At 44.1% G+C, this 19,005-nt stretch overlaps 1 protein-coding gene across 1 annotated transcript in view; it reads left to right on the forward strand.

The window, feature by feature from the left end:
* Nucleotides 1-19,005, forward strand: part of LOC142250099 (uncharacterized) — a 154,035-nt gene that overhangs the window by 80,915 nt on the left and 54,115 nt on the right. Inside the window, exons 43-56 of the mRNA XM_075322164.1 lie at nucleotides 2,248-2,299; nucleotides 2,431-2,497; nucleotides 2,582-2,807; nucleotides 5,562-5,613; nucleotides 5,745-5,811; nucleotides 5,900-6,125; nucleotides 6,967-6,993; nucleotides 9,005-9,056; nucleotides 9,710-9,776; nucleotides 9,857-10,085; nucleotides 12,460-12,511; nucleotides 12,637-12,703; nucleotides 16,350-16,575; nucleotides 18,442-18,471. Coding sequence (XP_075178279.1) covers nucleotides 2,248-2,299; nucleotides 2,431-2,497; nucleotides 2,582-2,807; nucleotides 5,562-5,613; nucleotides 5,745-5,811; nucleotides 5,900-6,125; nucleotides 6,967-6,993; nucleotides 9,005-9,056; nucleotides 9,710-9,776; nucleotides 9,857-10,085; nucleotides 12,460-12,511; nucleotides 12,637-12,703; nucleotides 16,350-16,575; nucleotides 18,442-18,471 — 1,440 coding nt within the window. The remainder of the gene's footprint in view (nucleotides 1-2,247; nucleotides 2,300-2,430; nucleotides 2,498-2,581; nucleotides 2,808-5,561; nucleotides 5,614-5,744; nucleotides 5,812-5,899; nucleotides 6,126-6,966; nucleotides 6,994-9,004; nucleotides 9,057-9,709; nucleotides 9,777-9,856; nucleotides 10,086-12,459; nucleotides 12,512-12,636; nucleotides 12,704-16,349; nucleotides 16,576-18,441; nucleotides 18,472-19,005) is intronic.

The raw sequence follows: 19,005 nt of genomic DNA on the forward strand, positions 1-19,005 counted from the left end.
CAATGTGCTGGAAACCAGAGCCGTGCTTCTAGCTCTCCTAGCTTTTCACCACCTGTTGGCGGGCAGGCACATTCGAGTCCAGTCAGACAACGCGACAGCGGTTGCCTACATCAATCACCAAGGCGGGACACGCAGCCGCCTGGCAATGATGGAGGTACAACGCATCCTTCAATGGGCGGAGGACTCCAAGTCCACCATATCCGCAGTCCACATCCCAGGCGTGGAAAACTGGGAGGCAGATTATCACAGCCGTCAAAGCATGGACGGTGGCGAGTGGTCCCTGCACTGCACCCAGCAGTGTTTCAGTCAATCTGCCGCAAATGGGGCACTCCGGACGTGGACCTAATGGCATCCCGTCACAACAACAAAGTTCCTGTTTACATGGCTCGCTCCCAGATCCTCAGGCCTTCGCCGCGGACGCTCTGGTTCAAGACTGGTCCCAGTTTCGTCTGTCCTACGTGTTTCCCTCTCTAGCTCTCTTGCCCAGAGTCCTGCGCAAGATCAGAATGGAGGGCTGTCGAGTCATCCTCATTGCTTCGGACTGGCCCAGGCGTGCTTGGTATCCGGACCTGCTCCATCTGTCCGTAGAGATGCCGTGGCATCTCCCGGACCGTCCAGACCTACTCTCGCAAGGTCCGTTTTTCCGCCCGAATTCTGCGGCTCTCAAATTGACGGCGTGGCTCTTGAGTCCTGGATTTTGACGGCTTCTGGTATCCTCCTGAAGTCATCTCCACTATGACTCGGGCCCGTAAGTCTTCCTCCGCTAAGATCTATCACAGGACTTGGAAAATTTTCCTGTCCTGGTGTCGCTCTACCGACCATCCTCCTTGGCCATTCTCCTTGCCGACCCTTCTGTCTTTTCTACAGTCCGGTCTGCAGCTAGGACTGTCCCTCAACTCTCTCAAGGGACAAGTCTCAGCTCTGTCAGTTCTGTTCCAGCGGCGTCTCGCTCGGCTGGCTCAGGTCCGTACCTTCATGCAAGGCGCGTCTCACATCTTTCCGCCTTATCGGCGGCCCTTGGATCCCTGGGACCTTAACTTGGTCCTCACGGTATTGCAGAAACCCCCCTTTGAGCCTCTTAGGGAGGTTTCTTTGTATCGTCTTTCTCAGAAGGTGGCCTTTCTGGTTGCCATAACTTCCCTCAGAGTCTCTGATTTGGCTGCGCTCTCTTCGGAGTCACCTTTTTTAGTTTTTCATCAAGACAAGGTGGTTCTCCGTCCGACTACGGACTTTCTTCCTAAGGTGGTCTCTCCTTTCCACCTTAACCAGGACATTACCCTACCTTCCTTCTGTCCGGCTCCTGTTCATCGGTTTGAAAAAGCGCTGCATACTCTAGATCTGGTGCGTGCTCTCCGGATCTATGTGTCTTGCACCGCTGCGCTTAGGCGGTGCACCTCTCTGTTTGTGCTAACCACAGGTCGGCGCAAGGGCCTCCCTGCTTCTAAGCCGACCTTAGCCCGTTGGATTAGATCGACCATTTCGGACGCCTACTCAGGTGCCTCCCCCGCCGGGGATCAAGGCACACTCGACCAGAGCTGTCGGTGCCTCTTGGGCTTTTTGGCACCAGGCTACGGCTCAACAAGTCTGTCAGGCTGCCACTTGGACTAGCCTGCATACCTTCTCGAAGCACTACCAAGTGCATGCTCATGCTTCGGCAGATGCGAGCTTGGGCAGACGCATCCTTCAGGCGGCTGTCGCCCATTTGTGAAGTTAGGTTCTGCCTACTTCTTAGTTTTTCTGTTTATTCTCACCCAGGGACTGCTTTGGAACGTCCCAAGGTCTGGGTCTCCCAAAGGAACGATAAAGAAAAAGGGAATTTTGTTTACTTACCGTAAATTCTTTTTCTTATAGTTCCGTATTGGGAGACCCAGCACCCTCCCTATTGCCTGTTGGCAATTCCTTGTTCCGCGTGTTATCACCGGCTGTTGTTGTGGACAGAGTCTCCGGTTGTTCCGGCTCTTGCTCTGTTCTACTTGTGGGTGGCTATTCTCCTTCAGCTTTTGTACTAAACTGGCTGGGACTGGCTCACCAGGGGGTGTATAAGCTCAGAGGGAGGAGCTACACTTTTAAGTGTAGTACTTTGTGTGTCCTCCGGAGGCAGAAGCTAAACACCCAAGGTCTGGGTCTCCCAATACGGAACTATAAGAAAAAGAATTTACGGTAAGTAAACAAAATTCTCTTTATTTGTAAGAATTTACTGGTCCGTTCACTTACAATTCTCTTAACATTGTTTCCCTCTTTTTTTAGTTTATGAAGATTGTGATTACACGGCCAACCAACTACCTGCAACAATCAATGTGTAAGAACTAGTAGAGTCCTGTGAGATTATAACTAGTTTAATCCCGTAGATTATTTGCTTCAGAAATTGTATGTAGAACATCTGCCACTTCGTACGCTACATATTATTATCTTACAACTTCCTTCTTTTAGTGTTATTTGTCCTTCGGGTTGCCTTACACAAAAGGATAAAGTTTGGGGATCTGAAACTTTTGCTCAGGTGATATATTTATTTATTGAAGTTCTAAAAATATCTGCTCTCCTCTCAGATACATATAATATCTACAATATTTTCAATCTCTAGGAGTCCTCGGTATGTGCCGCTGCCATTCATAGTGGAAAGATTGACAACAACGGGGGCAAAGTAGTAGCCATGAAGAAGCCAGGACAGGAGAAGTACGGATCTTCTACAAGAAATGGAATAAAAGCAAAAAGTCGCGGCCCGTCATCCGGATCATTTGTTCTCATGTCGCTAAGTGAATTCCAGAGCAGTCACTTTACCAAAACGTCTTACCAGGAACCAAAGATGGGTACGTGCAGACAGGACACACAAGGCGCCATTAATAATAATAAGTAACTTCTTACTGGGGCTGTACTGTTACCCAATAAGACGTCTGTGAGTCATAAAATGTCGCCAAAATTGTGCATAGAATTGTCATACATGAAATCACTCCGGGGCGGGGATGAAGAACATTTGTGACAAATGTAACCACTTTACGAGAAGTCACAAATGATGAACCAGCGAAAAACATGTGGAATCCCCAAACTCTGGCCACAGCGGTGAACATGAACCAACACAGGCAAATACTCATAAAATAGACTTTAGAGAAAGGTGCAACTTTAAAGAATGGGGCACATATCACACACACCAGAAACTAGAGGAATAAAAGCAATGTAATGGCTGCATGATTTTACTTTGTGTATAAGTTCCCTCCAACCTTCCCTTAGGGGAAAAAAAAAGAATTTTAAATTCTAAATTGAAATTTAGATGATGAGCCCCAATCGGGAGAGGACGGTGCACATTGGTGATCTAGTAAATGGAATAGTGATAAAATTCACTATAGAAAAGGGGATAACTACAAGACCAATGTGGGACTGACCATCGACCCCCCCCCCCCCACACCGATCAACAGAATGGGGAGCTTGTGCCCTCACCGTAGGAGGGGAGGAGATGTTGCGCATGTGCACTGCTGCTTTATTTCATGGCTACAATTGACAAATATTGTGCAATAGCTCCATAGTCAGTTATTAGAAACCCTCCGATCTAGTAGCTATCACTTATTCTGCAACTAAGTTTATTTCTGGAAAAAATACCCCTCTAATATGTTAATTCCATATTTTAACAGATGTTCAGTTAGATCTGAATTCAGGAGAAGGTAAAAATTCAGTTTCTTTATAAACAGCAAAAGAATTTAAACAAAAGGGGCCTCGATTATCAAAACGGTCTAAAAGATAAAGTCTTCGTGGTCCGTAACCTCTCATTGTACAGGGGCAGTTCAGGCTGCGCTGTGAGTGTTTGCTATACGCCCCACACACAAGTATTTCTTGTAAACTGTTCTCACAAATCTGCCTGGTCTTGTTACGTGTGGCTGCCATGTTCCAGCAATGTTACCAGCTACCAAAGATGAGTCACTGCAGAAACCACGTCGTGGACACAACCACATTCAGATGGATGAATGTTTAGTGTCAGAGATTTCTGTAATACATCTGCAGAGTGTGTTAAAAAAAACTTTAGAGTATGTTCAGAATTTGTCTTTTTCTGCATTTTTTTTGTATGGAAACATCAGTGACAAAATGCTCCAAAGAATGGACCTATTCATTTGTAAAAAAAATACCTGCTGTACATGTGGTCAGGCCCTGGAGCTGTGGTCAGGCCATGGAGCTTTTTAAACTCCTTCAAGACTTCAAAAGACACCAGATGCTTAAAAGAAGTAACATGTCCATCATTCAGGCTTTTTTTAACTGGAAAAACACTCATTACTTTGTAGTAGAATTTATAGAGGTTGTCAACAACTTTTACATTGATGGCCTAACCTTAGGGCGGCTTTGCACACTACGACATCGCAGGTGCGAGGTCGGTGGGGTCAAATCGAAAGTGACGCACATCCGGCGTCACTTGCGATGTCGTAGTGTGTAAAACCTTTTTGATACGATGAACAAGCGCAAAAGCATCGTTATAGTATCATCGGTGTATTCTCCGACATTTCCATAATGCCGGTGAAGAAACAGGTACGATGTAGTTCCTCGTTCCTGCGGCAGCACACATCGCTGTGTATGAAGCCGCAGGAGCGAGGAATATCTCCTACTTGCCTCCCGGCTGCAATGAGAAGGAAGGAGGTGGGCGGGATGCTTACATCCTGCTCATTTCCGCCCCTCCGCCGCTATTGATCGCCTGTCGTGTGACGTCGCTATGACGCCGCACGACCCGCCCCCTTAGGAAGGAGGCGGATCGCCGGCCAGAGCGACGGTCGCAGGGCAGGTGAGTGCATGTGAAGCTGGTGAAGCAATAATATTCTCTACGCCAGCTATCACAAGATATCGCAGCTGCGACGGGGCGGGGACTATCGCACTCGACATCACAGCATCGGCTTGCGATGTCGTAATGTGCAAAGCCCGCCTTAGAATAGGCCATCAATGTCTGATCGCCGGGGTCTGACACTTGGCACCCCCGCTGATCACTTGCTCTCGGTGGTGGCAGCAAGAGGCTGGAAATGCTCCATTCCAGAGCTGACCCGTGTTTTGATAATAGCAACTGATGGAGACTGCAAATCCACCTCCCATTCAAATCAATGAGGCGGACATGCAATCATTGCTGTCAGTTGAAAGTGCAGGTGTGGAACTGAGCATTTCTGGCCATCTGCTTCTGGCGCCAAGAACAGCTGGTCGGCGATGGTGCCGGGTGTCAGACCCCAGCCAATCACACATTGAAACCTATCCTAAGGCTAGGATATTAATGTAAAAGTAGTGGCCAACCTCTTTAATGGGAAGCATTTCTAACTGGAAAAAAATCTCTAGCAATTTCTAGATATTAAAGTCAATGTTTTTGGAGTGGCTATCAAAAAGCCCTGATCTCAATCCTATTGAAAATTGTCTGACTGATCTGGTGAAGTCAAGAAGAATTTTATTTTTCTCAACAAAACAAAATTAGTAAACTGCCAACAAAAAGTCAATAAACTCTTTGCCCTCATCATTTAGATACATAATAAAATGATTGATAATATTTGTAAGAATGAACTGGTCCGTTCATTTACAATTCTCTTAACATTGTTTCCCTCTTTTTTTAGTTTATGAAGATTGTGATTACACGGCCAACCAACTACCTGCAACAATCAATGTGTAAGAACTAGTAGAGTCCTATTAGATTATAACTAGTTTAATCCCGTAGATTATTTGCTTCATAAATTGTATATAGAACATCTGCCACTTGGTACGCTACATATTATTATCTTACAACTTCCCTCATTTAGTGTTACTTGTCCTTCGGGTTGCCTTACACAAAAGGATAAAGTTTGGGGATCTGAAACTTTTGCTCAGGTGATATATTTATTCATTGAAGTTCTAAAAATATTTATTTGTTTTCGTCTCAGATACATATAATATCTACAATATTTTCAATCTCTAGGAGTCCTCGGTATGTGCCGCTGCCATTCATAGTGGAAAGATTGACAACAACGGGGGCAAAGTAGTAGCCATGAAGAAGCCAGGACAGGACAAGTACGGATCTTCTACAAGAAATGGAATAAAAGCAAAAAGTCGCGGCCGGTCATCCGGATCATTTGTTCTCATGTCGCTAAGTGAATTCCAGAGCAATCACTTTACCAAAACGTCTTACCAGGAACCAAAGACGGGTACGTGCAGACAGGACACACAGGGCGCCATTAATAATAAGTAGCTTCTTACTGGGGCTGTACTGTTACCCAATAAGACGTCTGTGAGTCATAAAATGTCGCCAAAATTGTGCACAGACTTGTCATACATGAAATCACTCCGGGGCGGGGATGAAGAACATTTGTGACAAATGTAACCACTTTACGAGAAGTCACAAATGATGAACCAGCGAAAAACATGTGGAATCCCCAAACTCTGGCCACAGCGGTGAACATGAACCAACACAGGCAAATACTCATAAAATAGACTTTAGAGAAAGGTGCAACTTAACAGAATGGGGCACATATCACACACACCAGAAACTAGAGGAATAAAGGCAATGTAATGGCTGCATGATTTACTTTGTGTATACGTTTTCTCCAACCTTCCCTTATGGGAAAAAAAAGAATTTAAAGTGAAATTTAAGTTAAGAGCCCCAATCGAAAGAGGAACCAATGTTGGTGTTGCACACTGGTGATCTAGTGAATGGAATAGTGATATAATTCACTATGGTCTTGTAGTTATCGCCTATCCTAATGTGGCACTGACCATCGACACCCCCCCCCCCCCACACCGATCAACAGGATGAGGAGCTTGTGCCCTCACCTTAGGAGTGGAGCGATGTTGCGCATGTGCACTGCTGCTCTATTTCATGGCTACAAGATTTTGGGAGATAGACAAATATTGCGCTTGACAATCCACTGTAGCTCCATAGAATCAGTTTTTAGAAACCTACCGATCTTGTAGCTATCACTTGTCCTGCAACTAAGTTTATTTCTGGAAAAAATACCCCTCTAACATGTTAATTCCATATTTTAACAGATGTACAGTCGGATCTGAATCCAGAAGGTAAAAGTTCAGTTTCTTTATAAACAGCAAAAGAATTTAATCAAAACAGGCCTCAATTATCAAAAAGATAAAGTCTTTGTGGTCCGTAACATCTCATTATACAGGACTGCGCTGTGATTGAAAACCGCTCATTACTTTGAAAAAGAATTTAAAGGGGTTGTCCACTATTTTTACATTGATGGCCTGTCCTTAGAATAGGTCATCAATGTCTGACACCTGACACCCTCGCCGATCAGCTGTTCTCGGTGGCGGCAGCCTAGGGCTCGAAATGCTCAGTTCCGGAATTGCCCCATCTTCTGATAGCAACCGCTGCTGGATACTGTAAATTTACCTCCCATTCCAGTCAATAGGATGCGGACGTTCCACAGTTGCTGTCAGTTGACAGGGCAGGTGCAGAATTGAGCATTTCCGGCCACCGGCTGCCTGCGCTGAGAACAGCTGGTTGGCAGGGATGCGGGGTGTCGGACCCCAGCCGATCACACATTGATGACCTATGCTAAGGATAGGCTGTTAATGCAAATATAGTGGCCAACCTCCTTTAATGGAAAATGTTCCTGGCTCAAAAAAAAACCTAGCAATTTCTATATTCCTCTATAAATTCAAAAAGCATGCTTTATATCATTAAAAATGTCCAAAATAGTGCAAATAATACAGGCTAAACATAGAGCTGAAAAGACTGAACATCTCAACTCAAACAACCCAAAAAATGCAGATAAAAGTCACTTTAGGATTACACAATGCCCGGCAACAGGAGAGTCTCCTGAAGTGTCTTCTGCTTGAAAAATTGATGCTTCTGATGTCACAAAAGGCGCAGAATGAACATACCCTTATATGTCATGAATAATATATCTGGAAGTTTATCAGTAGAGTTATCAGATGCTTCATCAAAGGACAGGCAATTTACTTTCTGCACCAATGCCATTCCAGCTATGTCAACACAGCGACTCCTGGGGCTCATGTAACATGTTAACGGATCCATTTTCCATAGACTCAATTGTTAAAAAATGGATCCAGCTAAAATCAATTATTTAAAACCAGACAGAAAAGTTTGTGTAAGCCATGGACCGGGTGAGTCCCACAGAATACAGCAAATATAAGTAAAAATAAAGATATGATATATATATATTTGATTTCTGGCAACCATAAAAGTTCTATGTATCAAAATATTTTAAAACATCAGACCATGTCAATAATTTATAGAGAAAAAATGAATCCACCGGAATTGCCTTTTTTTTTCAATCGCTGCATTTCTCAAAACAAAATTACAAAAAACTAGATCAAAATGTTGTATGGTGTATACCCCAAAATGTCAATAAAACAGCTGCCCACAAGAAAATCCAGCCCTCATACAGCTCCATCAACAGGCAAAATAATAAAAATGTCTCATAACGTGACCACAAAAGACAATTATTTATTTATTTTTTTTACAAATTTTCAATTTATTTCCACCTCTTAAAAAAAAAACTATAACGGTTCAGTATCATTGTAATCACACTGACCTGGAAAATCAGATAACCAGGCTATTTGTAACATACAATGAGGCCTATGTAAAACAAAGCCCAAAATACAGCAGCAGAATTACATTTCCTTTCACCGTTTTTCCAGTACATTATATGGATAAATGACTTGTGTCATTGAAAACTGCAGCTTGTCCCACAAAAAGCCGCTCTGTGCTCTCGTACGGTTATTTTAACTGTAGAAGGAAAAAAGGTTACGACTCTTAATAGAGTAAAAAAAAAAAAAAGCAAAAATGTAACAAAATGAATTGTCTTGTTAGGAGTGGGTTAAGCTTATTATAAACGCCTAACCCATATCATAACTATTAATGAATGAGAGTTGCCGAACTGATCTCGTGGAGTCAAGAAGGATTTAATTCTGCTGGGAGAAAAAATGAGCTGCAAATGCCAAGAAGTATCCGCATCATTAGGAGTAATAATGAAACGGTTATATTTAAGCTTTAAATGTTTCTTTCTCTTAAAATTCTCTGAAATATTTTTCCATCTTTTTTCAGTTCGTGGAAACTGCGCTTACACGGCCCAGCAACTGCCCGCACAAGTCAACGTGTAAGAGCTGGTACAGTCCTAATATATTAGATTATCACTAGTTGGATCCTGTAGATTATTTGGTGTATAAATTGTGTAGATAGAGGGGGATATAGAGGGGGATATAGAGGGGGATATAGAGGGGGATATAGAGGGAGATGTAGAGGGGGATGTAGAGGGAGATGTAGAGGGGGATGTAGAGGGGGATGTAGAGGGGGATGTAGAGGGGGATGTAGAGGGAGATGTAGAGGGGGATGTAGAGGGGGATGTAGAGGGAGATGTAGAGGGGGATGTAGAGGGGGATGTAGAGGGGGATGTAGAGGGGGATGTAGAGGGGGATGTAGAGGGGGATGTAGAGGGGGATGTAGAGGGGGATGTAGAGGGAGATGTAGAGGGGGATGTAGAGGGGGATGTAGAGGGGGATGTAGAGGGGGATGTAGAGGGGGATGTAGAGGGGGATGTAGAGGGGGATGTAGAGGGGGATGTAGAGGGGGATGTAGAGGGGGATGTAGAGGGGGATGTAGAGGGGGAAGTAGAGGGGGATATAGAGGGGGATGTAGAGGGGGATGTAGAGGGGGATGTAGAGGGGGATGTAGAGGGGGATGTAGAGGGATATTCATTCATCTGCTACTAGGTGCACTACATATTATATTACTTTACAACTTCCCTTTTAGTGTGATTTGTCCTCCGGGTTGCCTTACACAGAAGGATAATGTTTGGGGATCTGCACCTTTTGCACAGGTGAGATATTTATTAACATTTTCAAAATATTTGTCAGACTTTAAGAAATATATAATCTCCCCAATATTTTCCGTCTCTAGGAGTCCTCGGTATGTGCCGCTGCCATTCATACTGGACAAATTGATGACAAGAACGGGGGCAAAATAGTAGCCATGAAGAAGCCAGGACAGCAGAAGTACGAATCCTCTACAAGAAATGGAATAACAACAAAAAGTGGCGGCCGGTCATCCGGATCATTTGTTATCATCTCTTTAACTGAATTCCAGAGCAATCACTTTACCAAAGCTTCTCATCAGCAACCAAAGACAGGTGCGTGCAGTCAGGACATACAGGGCGCCATTAATATTAAAGTGAACCTGTCACCAGGTTTTCCCCATATAAAGTAGGGCGGCCAGCACGTATAGTGTTCATATACAGAATTCTAGAGTGTGGTATATATGTTCCTAAGCCGCTCTGCATAAGACAAAAAATACCTTTTATTCTACTCACCTATGGGGTGATCTGATCCAATGGGCATCGCTGGTCTCGATCTAGCTCTTCCTCTCTTCTCACAATCACCGTCGTCCTCCTCTACACCATCCACACAGTGTTTTCCATCGTTGTCTGGGGCAGACACACTTCTCGCTGCCGGGCTGAGGCCAGAGGAAAGTACTGTAGTGCGCATGCTGGGGAAAGGCCAAAGAGCGCTGACGCATGCGCACTATAATGTTTGTCTCTGCCGTGCTCTGCTCAACAGGGCAGAGACAAGTGCATCTTCGCCAAGTTCTGTAACTCAATCATATGTCTGTAAGTATTGTACATGTTCTGTGTTGTTAACAGATAGAAAACATACCCATTAAAGTCCACCAGCCGCCCCTATGATAACTTCTGTCTATCATGCATGTGAATATAGTATCCATAAAAACAAGTACAACAATCATGAACATTACAAAAACAGACTGGTACAGGAGAAGAGCGGACCCGGCCCGCGAGGGCTCACAGTCTACAGGGGATACGTGAGGGTACAGGAGGAGAGCGGACCCTGCCCGCGAGGGCTCACAGTCTACAGGGGATAGGTGAGGGTACAGGAGGAGCGTGGACCCTGCCCGCGAGGCCACACAGTCTACAGGGGATAGGTGAGGGTACAGGAGGAGAGCGGACCCTGCCCGCGAGGGCTCACAGTCTACAAGGGATAGGTGAGGGTACAGGAGGAGAGCGGACCCTGCCCGCGAGGGCTCACAGTCTACAGGGAATGGGTGAGGATACAGTAGATGAGGGGAAGAGAGGAAAAGGCCTCAATAGAAACATGCGCACACCAATAAATATAAAAAAGTATACATTTTATTTTGTCCAGAGCATACAAAACACAACTGAATGAATAAAATAATTGAAAAACAAAGCAGCCATCTGCCTCCTAAAGTATACCCCTATGGAAATATGTACCCCTGAGTACTACAATACCATGTCCGGACCCTGGTAAAAAAGTGCAAGAAAGAGGGGATGTCGAAAAAATCTCCAACAGCCCCTAAGCGTACACAAAATAACCTCTATAGCAAAACGGTACTGTGATTTTAAGGCAAGAAAAATCACCATAAATGTGGTATTATGACAAAATAATCACAATAAGGATGTAAAATACCCTGAAAGATGGCATAGCAGAATCACAATATATGACATATAGAGGGAACCATCAGCCTCATATTGTGTGAGGAATCTGAATTAAATAATGTACAGAAAGGATATGGATCTCTCAATATTACAATAAGGTACAATAGGTGAGGACAGAGCTGGTTGCGCAGCGGTGTACTGGACTGAGGGTTATTGTAGGTTGTAGGCTTATCGGAAGAGATGGGTCATCAGGCTCCTTTTGAAGCTTTCCACGGTAGGTGAGTCTGATATGCTGAGGTAGAGCGTTCCAGAGTATGAGGGAGGCACGGGAGAAATCTTGTATGTGATTGTGGGAAGAGGAGATAACAGGGCAGTAGAAAAGGAGATCTTGTGAGGATCTGAGGTTGCGTGCAGGTAAGTACCGGGAGACTCGGTCACAGATGTATGGAGGAGACAGGTTGTGGATGACTTTGTATGTCATGGTTAGGGTTTTGAACGGAAGTCTTTGGCAATTGGAAGCCAGTGAAGGGATTGGCAGAGCGGAGAGGCTGGGGAATAGCGGGGGTAGAGTTGGGTTAATTGGGCTGCCGAGTTTAGGATAGATTGGAGGGGTGCAAGTGTGTTGGAAGGGAGGCCACAGAGCAGGAGGTTGCAGTAGTCGAGGCGGGAGATGATAAGGGCATGCACTAGTGTTTTTGCTGATTCTTGCTTAAGGAATGCACGAATCTGGGAAATATTTTTGAGTTGCAGTCAGCAGGAGGTAAAGAGGGCTTGGATGTGTGGCTTGAAGAATAGAGCAGAGTTGATACAGAGTATATACCTATTAGCACCGAGTGATCCAAAAGGTGGTTACGGACAAACCTCAGGAACTGTTGGCAGACTGCTAACCCAGCCCCTCAGCCTTTGATTGATGTTTGATAAAGCATGATTTTTTTCTCCTCCATGAGGCAACATTAGCTACAGTTATCGTGAAAATGTAGACAAGCCTCCTATCTGCATTGTCCATATACCTAAAATGACAACCTTATGCCTGTGCTGTACTTATAGCCACTGTTCCTCCCTTTACACTTCCCTTGAATATGTTCTTTCTTTGTAGTTGGTGGACACTGCGCCTACACAGCCATGCAGCTACCTGCCCAAATCAATGTGTAAGTTCTAGTGTAGTCCTATACCTCTATCTGATTACTTTGGTGATTTATTAGTATGGATGTATCTGATTAAGCTGGAGATTATGTGTAAAATGGGTTTTTATGTCACAAATCTATTCTTTTAGGATTATTTGTCCTTCGGGCTGCCTTACAGAGAAGGAAAATGTTTGGGGATCTAAAACTTTTGCACAGGTGAGATCATGTAATTAATAGTTAACCCCTTCACGACATTTGACGTACCATTACTTTATGGTCAGGAGGGGGCTACCGCAGAATGACATAAACTTACGCCATGGGGATCATGCAGACACAGAGGCTGTGCTCACATTCTCGCTTCTGGGAGCTCAGGGTAAGTTCTAGCCAGGCTCCATCTGTCACAAACAGGGACAGTCCTTGCGCCACCCCTGGCTTTTTAACCCCCTAAATAGCGCAGCATTTAGGAGGCTGGGAGAGGGAGTGTGCTCCCTTTCCCACAAATTGATCACGTGGGGGGGGGTCTGACCGTTGCCATGGCAACCCAAGGTTATCACAATTACATCCGGGTCAGCCATTTATGGCAAGCCTGTTAGACCATGCCAGAAGCATGGTCTAAGAGGCCTCTGTCAGTGCAGCACTGACAGGTGTAATGTTTTGCATTGCTTGTGCATTGCAATATATTATAGCCGTGATCATATTAATAAGTTAATGTCCCATATAGAAACTAGGTAAAAAAATAAAAAAAAGTTATAAAAAAATTGTAAAAATATTAAAAAAAAAAGTGTAGTTAAAACTGTCTTTTCATCATACAGCTGAAAATAAGTGGAATAAAATGCGAGCAGAAGGTAATATGTAAATAAAAATGGTAGCTCTGAAAACGTCATCTTGTTTATTATTTGGCCCAAAATGATACCAATGAAAACAAAATCAAGCCCTCACATGCCTGTTGGCAGAAAAATTTCAAAAAAATACCCTTCAAAATTAGGTGATGCAAGAAAACCCTGTATTTTGTAGAAAAGCATATTTTATTGTGATAGTAGCCAAACCTAAAAAAAAACTATGAATCTGGTTTTGTTGTAATTGTACTGACCTGAAAAATGAAGCCTCCGAATCACTTATAACATGAAGTGAATGGCATAAAAAATAGTAATTAAGCCAATTCTTCAACTGCTGTTGATTTTGTTTATTCTGTCTCCCAAAGGCACAGCTTACATTTATCCTGTGCTCTACACTGAGCTCTTACACCAAAGATTACCTGTAAATCTCTGAAAAAAGTGATTCAGACAAAATTCCCAATGGAAAATTCACTGTAGTAAGACAAAGGGGAGTCACTTTGAACTCTTGTCAGGCCTGTGGTCTTGCAGTGTCCATCTTTTTATGCATCTTTTTAGGTGTGCGCAAAAGTGCAATCAGCAACAGTTTTGTGCACCTTTGAAAAGGATACAGAAGCCGACTGGAATCCGGAGAAGCTCTGCTGCCTCAGTGGGTCTTTCCACTGTTTAGGCACATCAGGTGCTCTGCAAATACAACATGGCATCCACTATCTATTTCAGCCAATTTCCAAATAGCGCTCTTTCCCTTCCAAACCCCACTGTGCACCCAAACAGTAGTTTTCCACCACATATAGAGTATCCCTCTACTCAGAAGTTATTGCGCAATAAATTATATTTTCTGTCACTTAGGCCTTTCAAAGTTACTTCAAATGTGATGGGGTCCCTTAAACATATTGTGCTGATGTAAAGCAGACTTGCGGTAAAGGTTATTTATGAACTATTTTGTGTGACCTAACTCTCTGGTTTAAAGGGGGCTTTAAACACTGCGACATCGCTAGCGTTTGCTAGTGATGTCGAGCGCGATAGCACCCGTCCCCGTCGTAAGTGCGACATTTGGTGCTCGCTGCCGTAGCGAACATCATCGCTACGGCAGCGTCACACGCACATGTGACCGCCGAACAATCCCTCCCTCGAGGGGGAGGTGCATTCAGCACCATTGCGGCGTCACTAAGCGGCTGGCCAATAGAAGCGGAGGGGCGGAGATGAGCGGGACGTAACATCCCGCACACCTCCTTCCTTCCGCATTGCCGGTGGACACAGGTTTGTTCGTCGTTCCTGCGGTGACACACATAGCGATGTATGGTGCCACCGGAATGACGAACAACATCATACCTGTCGCAGCAGCGATACTAAGGAAATGAGCGACGTGTCAACGATCACCGTTTATAAACGATTTTTCGATCGTTGATTGTCGCTCCTTGGTGTCACACGCTGCGATGTCGCTACCGGCGCCCTATGTGCGTCACTAACAACGTGACCCCGACGATATATCGGTAGTGATGTCGCAGCCTGTAAAGCCCCCTTAAGGACTTAAAAATTAAAATTGTGAAAATGTAGACATTTTTTTTTTTTCTAAACTTCTGATATTTTCACTAATAGGCGCAAAAAATATCATCCTAAACTTTCCACTAACATAAACTGCAGTATGTCATGAAAAACAATCTCAGAATCACTAGGATCCGTTGACGCGTTCCAGAGTTATTACCTCTAAATTGACGCTGGTTAGAATTGAAAAAATTGGCCTAGTCCGGAGGGGGAAAACAGGCTGGGTTATGAAGGGGTTAAACCCTTTACACCCGCGGGAATTTTCCATTTTTCATTTTCATTATTTCCTCCCCTTCTCCCAAGAGCCACAACATTTTTCATTTTTCAACAATATAGCCATATGAGGTCTTGTGTTTTGTAGGACTAGTTGTATTTTTGAATGACACCATTCATTCTGCCTCAAAATGTACTGAAAAACAGGAATACAAAATCTAAGTGCAGTGACATTGAAAAAAACTAATTAAAAGGTATCACAACTACAAAATTTTAATTTTGTTTCTCTCACTGAGAGCAATCAATCATTGAAAAAAACTGCAATTCCACTATGTTTTGGGAGGTCTTTTATTTACCATGTTCACTATATAGTAACACTGACCAGGAAAATTATTCCCCAGGTAAGTACGAGTACGTAGATACCAAACAAGTATATATATTTATTTAAGTGATGAAAAAATAATTAGAAACTTGTCAAAAAAAATTTGCTTTTGTCGCCATTTTCTGAGACCAGTAACGGTCTCATTTTTTTGGATCTGAGGCTGTGGGAGAGCTTTTTTGTGCCATGAGCTTACATTTTTACAGATACTATTTTGGGGTAGATATGATGATTTGACTGCCTCTTATTGCAAGGTAGTGGCTCGCAAAAACGTAATTCTGGCTTTTTGATTTATTTTTTTTTTCATTACGCCATTTATCAATCAGATTATTTTTTTTATGTTTTGATACATTGGGCATTTGGACATTCTGAATACAGTGATACCAAATATGTATTTTTTTTTATTTTCATTTTATTTATAATGGGGGAAAAGGGAGGTGACTCCTGTGCGAGACAAAGCAAAGCTCTGCTTAGCAACAATCACGATCTCCTATAAATGCCGGCCCGCAGCCAGCGTTCACAGGAGGATTGGGATGACAGGCACAGGAGTTTTCAGCTGACCCCCAGCTGTCATGAAAACCCAACTGTACCCACAATCACATGCTGGGGGCGCCCATGGGCAGGATGAGTGACGCGCTGCCTGTCAGCTTGCTTTAACTGCTGGTGTCCGAGATTGACAGCGGCATTTAACTACTTAGCAGCTGTGGGTGGATCTCCAATTTATCTACTGCTGTTGGAGGCACTGTCAAGTCCTAGAAAAAACGTGGGCTCAGAGTGTGAATCCGCATCAAAGGCAGGGACATGGCAGATGATGTACATGTACGTCATCGGTCGTGAAAGGGTTAAAACATTTTCTAAAATGATATAACATCTGCAAATTGTACATTTCTAGGAGTCTTCAGTATGTGCAGCTGGCATTCATGATGGAAAAATTACCGACCAAGGAGGAAAATTGGTAGCACAGAAGAAGCCAGGACAAGACAAGTATGAATCTTCAACAAAAAATGGAATAACAACAAAAAGTGGCGGCCGGTCATCCGGATCATTTGTTCTCATGTCCCTAAGTGAATTCCAGAGCAATCACTTTACCAAAACGTCTCATCAGCAACCAAAAAAAGGTAAGCTCAGTCAGCTCACAGACGGGCGCCAATAATATTAGAGAGGGCCTCACACATTTGTTGCTCTCTTCATTCCTTTTTTTGGGTCTGGCGTAGTGAATTTCTGAGCTTTAATAGAAATGAATGAAGAGAGTCATGCATGTGCGACCTCCTCCCTACTCCTGACAGCACAAGGCAACAAGTCGAGGCTTCCCATTTGTGAGACTGATCCCAGCGGTGGGACCACATCTATCGGACATTCATAGCACATTCGGTTGATGTGTAAAATGTTCTAGATGGGAAAATACCTTTAATGACTCAGATATGGACCTTCACCAGTTCAATGCAGCACCCTTTAATCTCAACATATAAAATCACATTTTAAATTAGAGGTGAATCTAGGTTTTTCCTGAAACCAGGGCAAAAATTTCGTTTGCCGCCTCTCCCTATACACAGCTTAAGCATTTGCATAGTCATCATGTGACCACAAATATGCAATTGGTATACTTCCAGTCACGTGTGACTAGCTTCTCTTCCGGATTCTCCCAATGGTCAGTGAAAAACTACAGCCCCTGCTTCATTGAGAAAAGAAGGAAGATAAGCTAGTTTGTAAAGGTAGGTGCATGGGATGTCTTTTGGTTCCAGAATATCCACTAAGGTCTCCAAGGCATAGATGCTTCAGGAAAAGGCCAGCTGTTATTACTGAAGGGTCTTATTTGCAGCTCTCACATGTTTGCATCGGCTCTGCCACCAATGTCATCCTTTCATAAGTTAGCCTTTAAAGGGATACATCGGGAAGATAAAAAACTCTTCTACTCTCCCTGCCTTCATAAACTACAAAGATGAGATGCACAATGCTGTTTCATAGACCTCACACTACCTGTAATTCAGTGTGACGCTGAAGCTGCTCTTTTCTACTCCCTCTCCCTTCTGGGACGTTACATCACACATCAGGGGTCTTGGCCTGCTTCATGCTCTTGGTAACAGCCAGCCCCCTGATAATATCTACTACTGTTCTGTCCAAAATTCGGGGTAGTGGTCACACCACCACCATGCCCCCAGCTCTCGGACAGAAGAGAAACATATATTATGCTTCTGATCTATCCGAGAGCAAGGTGGGGCATGGCTACGCTCCCTGTTCTCAGACTGGAAGGAGTCAGCTATTATAAGGGGGCTTGCTATTACCAACAGAAAGGAGCAGTCCCCCTGATGTGTGACGTAATGTCCAGCAGGGGACAGCAATGAGCAGCTCCAGCGTCACACGGAATTACAGGTAGCGTGAGGGTGAAGAGCACCATTGTGCTTCCCATCTTTAGCTTAGGGGGCAAGTAGAGAGGAAGAATGTTCAATTTACCAGGAGTACACCTCAAAATAGTCAGCAGACGCCGTCCGAACAATGAACATACCACCAGTGCCCGACTTTTAACCACATCCCCAGAGAGCCACCTCTTCTCCAGCTGGCTGTCAGTGTAACAACTGGTGTGGAGAATGACTGAATCCCGACTACAAGAAAATGTTCCCTTGGCAGACACCTCAGTCCACCGCATGTGGTTTGCAATGTTCTGGTCTGTACAATCTGCACATCCGGCTGCTGCCAAAAAACAACAACCCCAATCCAAATTCAAATGCCTTATGGACATTTATTCAAGCCATTGTGCCCTATGACAATCTCTAACATGTCACACGTCAGCGTTTTTCAGAGTAGATTGCAGCACATCACCTCCCCCTGTGCTGAGCTTCAGTGTTTGCTGTCAGTGAATGGAAAGAACGTTCTTCTGTTGGTCCAAATAATCTAAATTGTTCTACTCAGCTACACTAACGTCCAATTATTGTGATGAATAAAGCCCTGCCCGAAGCATTTATATTATCCTTTCTAAATCTTAACAGGCAGAAAAGGGGATGGGAACTCGGAAACAGGTAACATTTAAGTTTTTGAAAAAAAAATGCATTTGACTTTTGCTAACGAATCTGTTATACAAATCAAATAATAATACAATGGTCTGCACTCAGACTAAAGCTGGGTTCACACTAAGCGACAGCGACGTCGCTGTTACGTCACCATTTTCGGTGACGTAGCAGCGACCTTGTAAGTCGCTGTTATGATCGCTGCTTAGCTGTCAAACACAGCAGAAGCAGCGATCATAACGTCGCTGTGCTACATGCACAGAGAGCAGGGAGCCGCGCTTAGCGCTGGCTCCTTGCTCTCCTAGGTACAGTACACATCGGGTTAATTAACCCGATGTGTACTGCAGCTACATGTCACAGTGCAGAGAGCAGGGAGCCGCGCGCACTGCTTAGCGCTGGCTCCTTGCTCTCCTTGCTACAGTACACATCGGGTTAATTACCCGATGTGTACTGCAGCCACATGTGCACAGAGCAGGAGCCGGCACTGGCAGCAAGGGCGGAGGCTGGTAACGAAGGTAAATATCGGGTAACCAGGGAAAGGTCTTC

Source organism: Anomaloglossus baeobatrachus, chromosome 8, assembly GCF_048569485.1.
Source record: "Anomaloglossus baeobatrachus isolate aAnoBae1 chromosome 8, aAnoBae1.hap1, whole genome shotgun sequence".
Lineage (NCBI taxonomy): Eukaryota > Metazoa > Chordata > Amphibia > Anura > Aromobatidae > Anomaloglossus > Anomaloglossus baeobatrachus.